This window comes from Otolemur garnettii, unplaced genomic scaffold (genome assembly GCF_000181295.1).
Source record: "Otolemur garnettii isolate 467f Iridium unplaced genomic scaffold, OtoGar3 scaffold00056, whole genome shotgun sequence".
In the NCBI taxonomy this organism is placed as follows: domain Eukaryota; kingdom Metazoa; phylum Chordata; class Mammalia; order Primates; family Galagidae; genus Otolemur; species Otolemur garnettii.
In genome coordinates, this window is record NW_003852451.1 from 3,398,622 (window position 1) to 3,407,130 (window position 8,509).

The 8,509-nt window shown below is 45.8% G+C and overlaps 1 protein-coding gene across 1 annotated transcript in view; it reads left to right on the forward strand.

Moving 5' to 3' along the window:
- Positions 1-8,509, forward strand: part of PDE10A (phosphodiesterase 10A) — a 234,935-nt gene that overhangs the window by 224,673 nt on the left and 1,753 nt on the right. The window contains exons 20-21 of the mRNA XM_012806706.1: positions 1,484-1,564; positions 6,366-6,454. Of these exons, the coding sequence (XP_012662160.1) occupies positions 1,484-1,564; positions 6,366-6,454 (170 nt within the window). The remainder of the gene's footprint in view (positions 1-1,483; positions 1,565-6,365; positions 6,455-8,509) is intronic.

Here is an 8,509-nt window from a genome sequence, read left to right on the forward strand (position 1 = left end):
GCTCAGCCTAGCTCAGCCCTGCATTGTGGACACAGCCAGGGCTCAGCCTAGCTCAGCCCTTTGCTGTGAACATGGCCATGGCTCAGCCTAGCTCAACCCTGCATTGTGGACACAGCCAGGGCTCAGCCTAGCTCAGCCCTTTGCTGTGAACATGGCCATGGCTCAGCCTAGCTCAACCCTTTGTTATGAACATGGCCATTGCTCAGCTTAGTTCAGCCCTGCATTGTGAACATGGCTGTAGCACTGAGTTCTTTTCCTTTTTAGCATTAAGTCTATATTTAAATCATTGTTTATTTAAAAAACTGTTTTCTTATTGGACTTGTAAAGTCTTTGAGAGCAAGAGACTTAGTATGTTTTACTCACTTACGATAGAAAAGAAAAGAGTTTGAGTTTAATCCTTTAGTGCTAACAGTAGTGCAGAAGCTGTGCCTGAGTGCCTTTGACAGCTGGGACAGGTGCCTTCATCCTGTTCTAAAAATGCTCAACGAGGGTTACAGTTAACACGTTTGCAGATCCTGTTTTAGCTAATCTAGGAAGTTGCTATCTGTACTGCTGACTTTTGAAAACAAACTTAATTATAATTACTAACATACTAAACATGAAGGAGCAGGAGTTAGGAAAAAATTAGGAAATGTTAAGGAAAAAGATTTTAAGCTTTAACTTTTATAAGTACAGTAGAACCTCTGTACATCGACCACCCAAGGGACTGTGACAAACTGGTCCTCAGCACACAGAGGGGGGCAGCGTAAGGAGCGGGGCTGCTGCACGGACACACACATGTGGTGCACGTCCGGCTGTGAAAATTAGGCCATCTGAAGGTGGTCAGCTATGGGGTTCTTAAAAATCTCCATAATGGGAATAATACAGGTGACCATAGGGTTCGTGTGCAATTATTTTAAACTGCACACAACCTTCATGGCCACCCTGTATACCTACCTCAATATTTCATGAGGACTAAGTGAAATAATATTTATAAATTACTTAGCCCAGAGCCTTTCCTTACTAAATATTATCTATAATAGTAAATTTGATGATGTGTCTCCCTTAATATTGTGTCTTTACAAACACATTTTACCAGATTGTTACTTACTCTTCCTCTGTCAGTATTCCTGTCTGAAGCCTAGAGCTGAACACACCTTGGAGACCATTTGAGAATGTCGTGGGAAAGGCTCTGAGGCCGTTCTGTGCTTGCGGTTGCCGTCTCTCCTCACTATGACCATGACCATCTTGGAACTCCTACTGGTTTCTGCCAGATGAAACCAGAAGAGGTGGCAGCGTTTCTGTAAGCCAGGACAGGAGGCCACCAGGATGAAACACTACACAGGGATACATTACATTTCTATAATTTTGGCATGTTTTTCAGTCAATGACCAGAAACAAATATTTTGAAGAAAATTAATGAATAAAGGGAAGAATTTATTACTAAAAATTTAGAACCACTTGAAAATTGAGAAAGCCTGACCTTTTCCCCTGTTTATCTTAGGGTGATGAAATGAAGAAGTTAGGGATACAACCTATTCCCATGATGGACAGAGACAAGAGCGATGAAGTCCCACAAGGCCAGGTATGGCTGCGAATATTAACGTCAGACTGTGTGAGGTGGTTACAAAATCATACATGAGTATAAGTGGACACTGTCTTATAGTATGTTTGGGTACAGAGAAGGGGTCATTCCGGGTCTGGTGATGTAGAAACTTAGTGATTTATCTACAAGGGCTGAGAACTAGAACAAGAATTGCACTCAGATGAGCCTTCGGGCTGAGACCCTGAGGCAAGCAGACTGCAGCCGGGGTTGTCTCTGCAGCCGACCTGAGGGCCAGCTCTGGCTGGGACTTTGTCCCAAGGTTGTAGTCAAAACTGGAAACAAACGCTTGAGGGTCTGGCTGTCTCATGGACTGGAAGGACACTGTTCTCAGAGGATAGAACGTAGACTCACTCCAAACCTTCTTGTGTTAGATGGAGTTTGGGGACAGCTAGACTAAGATCAGGAAATCCTGTGAGGTGTAAGGAGTCACAGACACCCTTCTCAGCCCTTCTCCCCTGCCGATGCCATTCCATCCCAGTACCTGGGCTTCCTTTTCTGACTTTAAAGCAGGGATGGACTTGAATTATTGAACTTTTAAAAGCAGAAAATGCACGTTTGTCTATACAAAGATTTTTTCAGAGGTGACATAGATTTTGATTCAGGTCCCTTTTTTTTCTGTCAAATAAACCTTAGTAACTTAGGACATTTTGAGTTTTGTCTCAATGTAAATTGGCATTAATTATCCTCTTGCCAGGACTTACTGCCTCAGTTATGTTTGTTTTATTTGTTTATTTTTGTGTTTTGAGAGCTCTTGTGTTGTCTTAGCTTTGCATGTGTTTATGTGTGGTATGGTGTATTTCTTAGATTATGGTCTTTCTGTATCAGTCTTCTAATTGCATAATAAGGAAGAAAGTTATGTACAAATAATTATAATATAGATAGGTTCAGAGACATTTAAAAAAATTCACAGGATGGTGGTTTTGGATAAATTCTTTAATTCTTCTACTTTACTTAAAATTGACTTCTACAAATTTAGGCAAGTCCTCAGCTCATACTGGGCATCAGCATTGCAAGTAGGTCACATCCTTTTCCAAGGCTGTGGCCCCTAGTCCTTGGCTTTCCTGACCAGCTGTCCCCACTCCCCACCTTCACCCCCCCCCACCATGCCCCTGACTCTCGGCCCCGCACTCTGCACCTATGTCCTGCAGTTTAGCTGCTGCCCCACCCCCCACCTGCCCCTTACTCGGCACACACACGCTGCACCCGTGTCTTGCAGTTTAGCTGCTGTGCCCCCCCCCATGTGCCCCTGACTCTCAGCACACACGCTGCTGTCCACCCCCCACGTGCCCGTGACTCTCAGCACACGCACGCTGCACCCATGTCCTGCAGTTTAGCTTTTGTGCCCCCACCACGTGCCCCTGACTCTCGGCACACACGCTGCACCCGTGTCCTGCAGTTTAGCTGCTGGTGAACATGTGCGTGGAGGTTTCCCATATTTGGCCTCAGAGCTGCTGGTCTTGCCTGTTCAGCGTCTGCTTTTCATATCTTATTTTAAAAGCCATTTTCCATTCTGAGATTTATAAATATTTGCCCATATTTTCTTTAGTTACTTTTTTGTTTTATTACTATACATTTGATTTGTTGATTCATTTAGAATTTATTACATTATATGGTTTAAGATCTGGATCTGAATTTTCCCTTCCCTGTTAAATAGTCATCCCAACAATATCTACACAGCTGAACTTCTCATTGAGGGGGTCAGAGTACAGGTTCCATTCATGTGTTTTACATTAACAGAATAGTTTGTTTTAGAATAGTTTGGGGGGGGGTTGCCCGAATTCCAGATTTATTTACAATAGGAGAGGGTTTTAAACAAAATATTTCTGTGATAAGCTAATATTTTACCAACCATGTCACTTTTTAATTATTGATTACTAAGAAATTATTCTTTGTTATAATAACATAATGCTCTACTTTCCAATAATCTATATTTTGGGATCTTTTGCCCCATAATGTCTGCTAAATAGTAAAACAAGTAAATCTCTGCATGACACATAATGTTAACTATGGAAATGCAAAGGCATGATTCTAGAATACCTGAGGCTGGGTAGTTTATAAGAAATGTTCATTTGGCTCACACTCAGGCAGGCAAGCTCACACCCAGCCCACCCCCCTCAGCAACCTCATGTTCTCACATTGCAAATATAATCATTGCTTCTTAATAGTCTCCAAAAGTCTTAACTTGTTCCAGCACCAGCCCAGAAGTTCAAAGTTTCATCTGAGACTCAGGCAAGTTCCCTTATAGCTGTTGTGAGTTTATGGAATCAAACAAAGTGGTGGAACAGACGTTGAGTAAACATTTCTATCCTGACAGGGATGGCCCTGAGGAAGGGGTAAGCAGCCCTAGGCAAGTCTGAAATTCAGCAGAACAGACTTTAAATCTTAAAGCTCCAGAATCTCCCTTGACCCGCATCTCGCCTCTGGGCATATGCATACGAGTGAGCAGCCCAAAGGCCAAAGCCTTGCTCACAGCTTTGCTCGGTGCAGCCCATGGGCTGTTCTCATGGAGTCTGATGCTTGTAGAGTCTGGTGTTTGTGGCTCTTCCAGGTGGAAGTTCATTCCATCGTCTAGGTGCCACTCTAGGAGGGGCTCTGCTCCCTGCAGACCTACTCCGGGCTCCAGGGCTTCCTGAAATCCAGGGGGAAGCTTCCAAGCCCTACCACTCTTGCACTCTGCCCACCTGCAGCTCACGCCACAGTGAAGCCAGCAGGGCTAGAGCTTGGCACCCTCCCCAGCAGCAGCCTCAGAGCTAGCTGGGACTCTCTGAGCTGTGGTTGGAGCCGGGACAGTGCGGATGCAGGGAAGGGCACCCTCAGATGCAGGGGCTAGCAACACCTGGAACACCTGGGGGTGTCTCCCCACCACTTTGTCCTCTGGAGCCTGCTGGGACAGGAGGGGCAGCCTCCGGGATCTTTGCAGTGCCTTGGAGCATTCTGCCACTTGCTTGGCCATCAGCTCCCGGCCCCCTTTTATCTGCCTGAACTTTCTAGCCTGTGGTTGTCCTGCAGCTCTTTGCTCCTCTACCACCTAACAAGCTGCTCCTTTTCCAGATTTTACTCTCTGCTTCCATTGTAAGTGCCCGTTTCAACTTCGGGTCACTTCTTTGCTGCTAAATCTGATTATCAGCCTGTAGAAACAGCCACATCACTTCCATTCTTTGAACACCTTGCTGCTTAGAAATTTCTTCTGCCAGATACCGTAGGTCAGATCACTCCCAAGTTTGGCCTCCCACAAAGTCCCAGGGCAGAGACACAGTACTGCCAAGTTCTTCACTGCAACATGACCAGGGCGACTTCCCCTCCAGTTCCCGTGAGTTCCTCATGTCCATCGGGGCTCTAATCAGCTTTCTCTGGCCATATTTTTAGCAGCATTTGGTAGAGACCACTCTACAAGTCTCTAAGGACTAAACCTTCCCCCATCTTCCTGTCTTCTGAGCCCTCCACATTCTTCCAACCTCTGCCCGTTCTGTACTCAAATCCAAAGCCACTTCCACAGTTTCAGTATCTTTACAGCTTTGCCCCACTCAGTGGTACTAATTTTCTGTCTTAGTCTGGGTGGTATTGTGCTAAAGGAATACAGAGGCTGGGTCATTTGTAGGAAAAAAGGGTGATTTGGCCCAAGGTTTTCCAGGCCATATAAGCAGCCTGGCTCTGACATCTGCTGAGGGCAGTTTGGGGAGAATTCTCATCAAGGCAGAAGGAAGGGGATTCAGTGTGTGTGTGTGGGGGGGGGCAGGTAACTGGTCTCTTTTCAACAACTAGCTCTCAGAAGTCTGTACAAACTAAGAGAGCAAGAACTGACTCATTACTGTGAGGACAGCACCAAGCCATTCATGAGGAGACCCCACCTCCAACACTGGGATCCCATTTCATCCTGATCCAAACTATATCCCTCACTGTGGTGGCAGATTGAGCAAAGGAAGAAGCAAAAGGGACCACATGTGTCTGATGCTTCTGAACTCTTTGTTGCGTCTGGTTAAATCTCAGTTTTGTTTAGGAATTAGAGAGCCGTGGTTTGGGAGTGACCTCACCTGGGGAGCCAGTTTTATCTTGTGTGTGCTGTCAGCCATTTGGACAGCTGCTCATAGCCACAGACTGTCCTATGGTTCACGGGACCTATGGTCTTTTCCTGGCCTTATAGGTCAGTTCAAGGCAGCTTCCTTTATTCTCTGTGACCTGGAATTCCTAAGAAGGTGTTCTTTCTTATTTTTAGAGTACTACAATTTTCAAATTGTGAAACCTAATATGTACAGAGAAAATGGTAGCCTGAAAGGTCTATTATGAAATCATCAGTGTTTATTGTAGGTCAAAAAAGGGGTGGGGTGGGGGGCGAATAAAGTGTTAGGAGAACAAACAAGGGGCAAAGCCCAGAGGAACAGAAAACACTGTTACAACTCCTGACTGTCAAGCTGGAAGAGATGGCTGGCAGGGCTGACTTTGAAATGTCCGTAATAGAGCACTAGTTTTCCCCAGACATGAGAAAAGGACTTGAATTGTAGATTGAATGATCTATAAATAGTCATTTAATGTACCTGGGTTCTAGATGCCAATGGCATTAACTTTTAAAACATATTTTAAGTTTTACATTTCATTTCTAGGATGTATTTTAATGCATTTTAAAATGCATACTACAATAATATCCCAAATATCACATGTGTCAAAACTAGAACATTTAATTTTGCAATTAAGCTTCAAAAACAGAAAACTAAGAAATGTAAGTATGACTAGAATCACTAACGGACGGTTTTGTTTCTTGCCTGTGGCTTCTGCACTGAGGCAGCTTGGATTCTACAACGCTGTAGCCATTCCCTGCTACACCACCCTGACCCAGATCCTCCCTCCCACGGAGCCCCTCCTCAAAGCATGCAGGTACGTGCAGTAGTTCCAGCGTGACAATACTAAGACTCTGTGTGGTACCTGTGACTCCACCAATATGTGTGTCTCAGCCACCATTTACAATCAGTACCATAACTTCATGGGCTCTGTATTTGAGTAGGTATCGGGTGGTTGTGTTCAGGGGTTCCCGAGGTCCTAGTCTAGCAGCTCCACAGGGGCGGCTTCTCCCCTGTTATCTTGTCACAGATGAGTCTTGGATGCTCAGGCAGCTCATCCTGGCAGCTCTGACGAGAGGGAAGTAGGAGCAGGCTGGGGGCAGCGGTGAGTGACCAGGCCAGTCAGGGTCAGAGAGCCACCTGACCAGGAAGGTCTCCATGCAGAGACCATGGTCAAGGTCTGGGGGATCCATCCACTTGCTCACACTTGTATTCAATCTAGGTGTTTCCAGCCGTTGCTTTCATAAAGGAAACTTAGCTAATTCTTGTAAGGGCAAGCTGGAATTTCATCCTTTATGAAAGTTGTATGTGTGCTGAGGGGGACTCGCCTCCTGAGAATCCCTGGGATCAGGGGAGAAATCCCTGGGCTGACCAGCTTGTATCATACTGCTAAGTGGCATGTGGTGTTGGCCTATGAGAGGCTTGAGTAGCCCAGTGGCTGTCATTGATATCATAACCATTCATTTATGGTATGCTGCACAAATGTAGGTGAAGAGCAGTTGGACATGAAGCCATTCATTCTCCAAAAAGGAGCAACAAGTCAATGATGGTGATGGTGATGATGGTGGTGATGATGATGGTGATGGTGCTATGATGGTGGTGTGATGGTGCTGGTGATGGTGGTGATAATGGTGGTGATGATGGTGGTGATGGTGGTGATGATGGTGCTGTGATGGTTGTGGTGATGGTGGTGATGATGGTGGTGATGGTGGTGATAATGGTGGTGATGATGGTGCTGTGATAGTTGTGGTGATGGTGGTGATGATGCTGGTGATGATGCTGGTGATGGTGGTGATGGTGATAGTGGTGATGGTGGGAATGATAATGGTGGTGATGATGCTGGTGATGATGCTGGTGATGGTGGGAATGATAATGGTGGTGATGGTGGGAATGATAATGGTGGTGATGATGCTGGTGATGATGCTGGTGATGGTGGGAATGATAATGGTGGTGATGGTGGTGATAATGCTGGTGATGGTGGTGGTGGTGATGGTGGTGGTCATGGTGGTGATGATGGTGGTGGTGATGGTGGTGGTGGTGGTGGTGATGATGGTGGTGGTCATGGTGGTGATGATGGTGGTGGTGATGGTGGTGGTGGTGGTGATAATGCTGGTGATGGTGGTGATGGTGGGAATGATAATGGTGGTGATGGTGGTAATGGTGGTGCTGGTGATGTGCTGGTGATGGTGGTGTGATAGTGGTGGTGATGGTGATGATAATGGTGGTGATGGTGGTGGTAGTATGATGGTGGTGGTGATGGTGGTGATGATAATAGTGGTGATGGTGGTGATGACAGTGGTGCTGACGATGGTGAAGACGGTGATGGTGGTGATGATGGTAATGATGATGGTGCAGAAGTCCCCACCCCATGCTGTTTTAAAAAGACAGGACAGTAATATCAGTGTAGAGGTGCTTGTGAGGAAAGAGACTCAGCTCACGTCACTTAGTTTATGATTTAAGGAGGGTGGAAAACTTGAATGGGAATGTCTTTCTCTTTAAGTTTTTTTCTCCCAAAAAGAAATGTAAGCCATTTCTGTCTTTCTAGCCTCACCTCACGTTTCTTTCTGTCCTTTCCTTGACTTCTCTTAAGGGTGAACACAGTTAAGAACATTAGAATTTTTTAAAGATTTACATTTTACTTTTCAAAGAACTCCCGTGAGGGAAGGCCAAGAGAACTAAGGAAGGACTGGGCAGCCTGTGTGTCCGTGTTCTGGGCGGGGGCCAAGCCCTTGTCCACCTGTTTCCCATAACTACACTGAGGTTGGCTGGAGCGGACACACTGTCAGAGGATGGAGGAGGGACACTGGGCAGACTGTCAGAGCCACAGCTAACACACGGTTCTCTCATTCTGTGCCTTGAGATTTATGTTGGG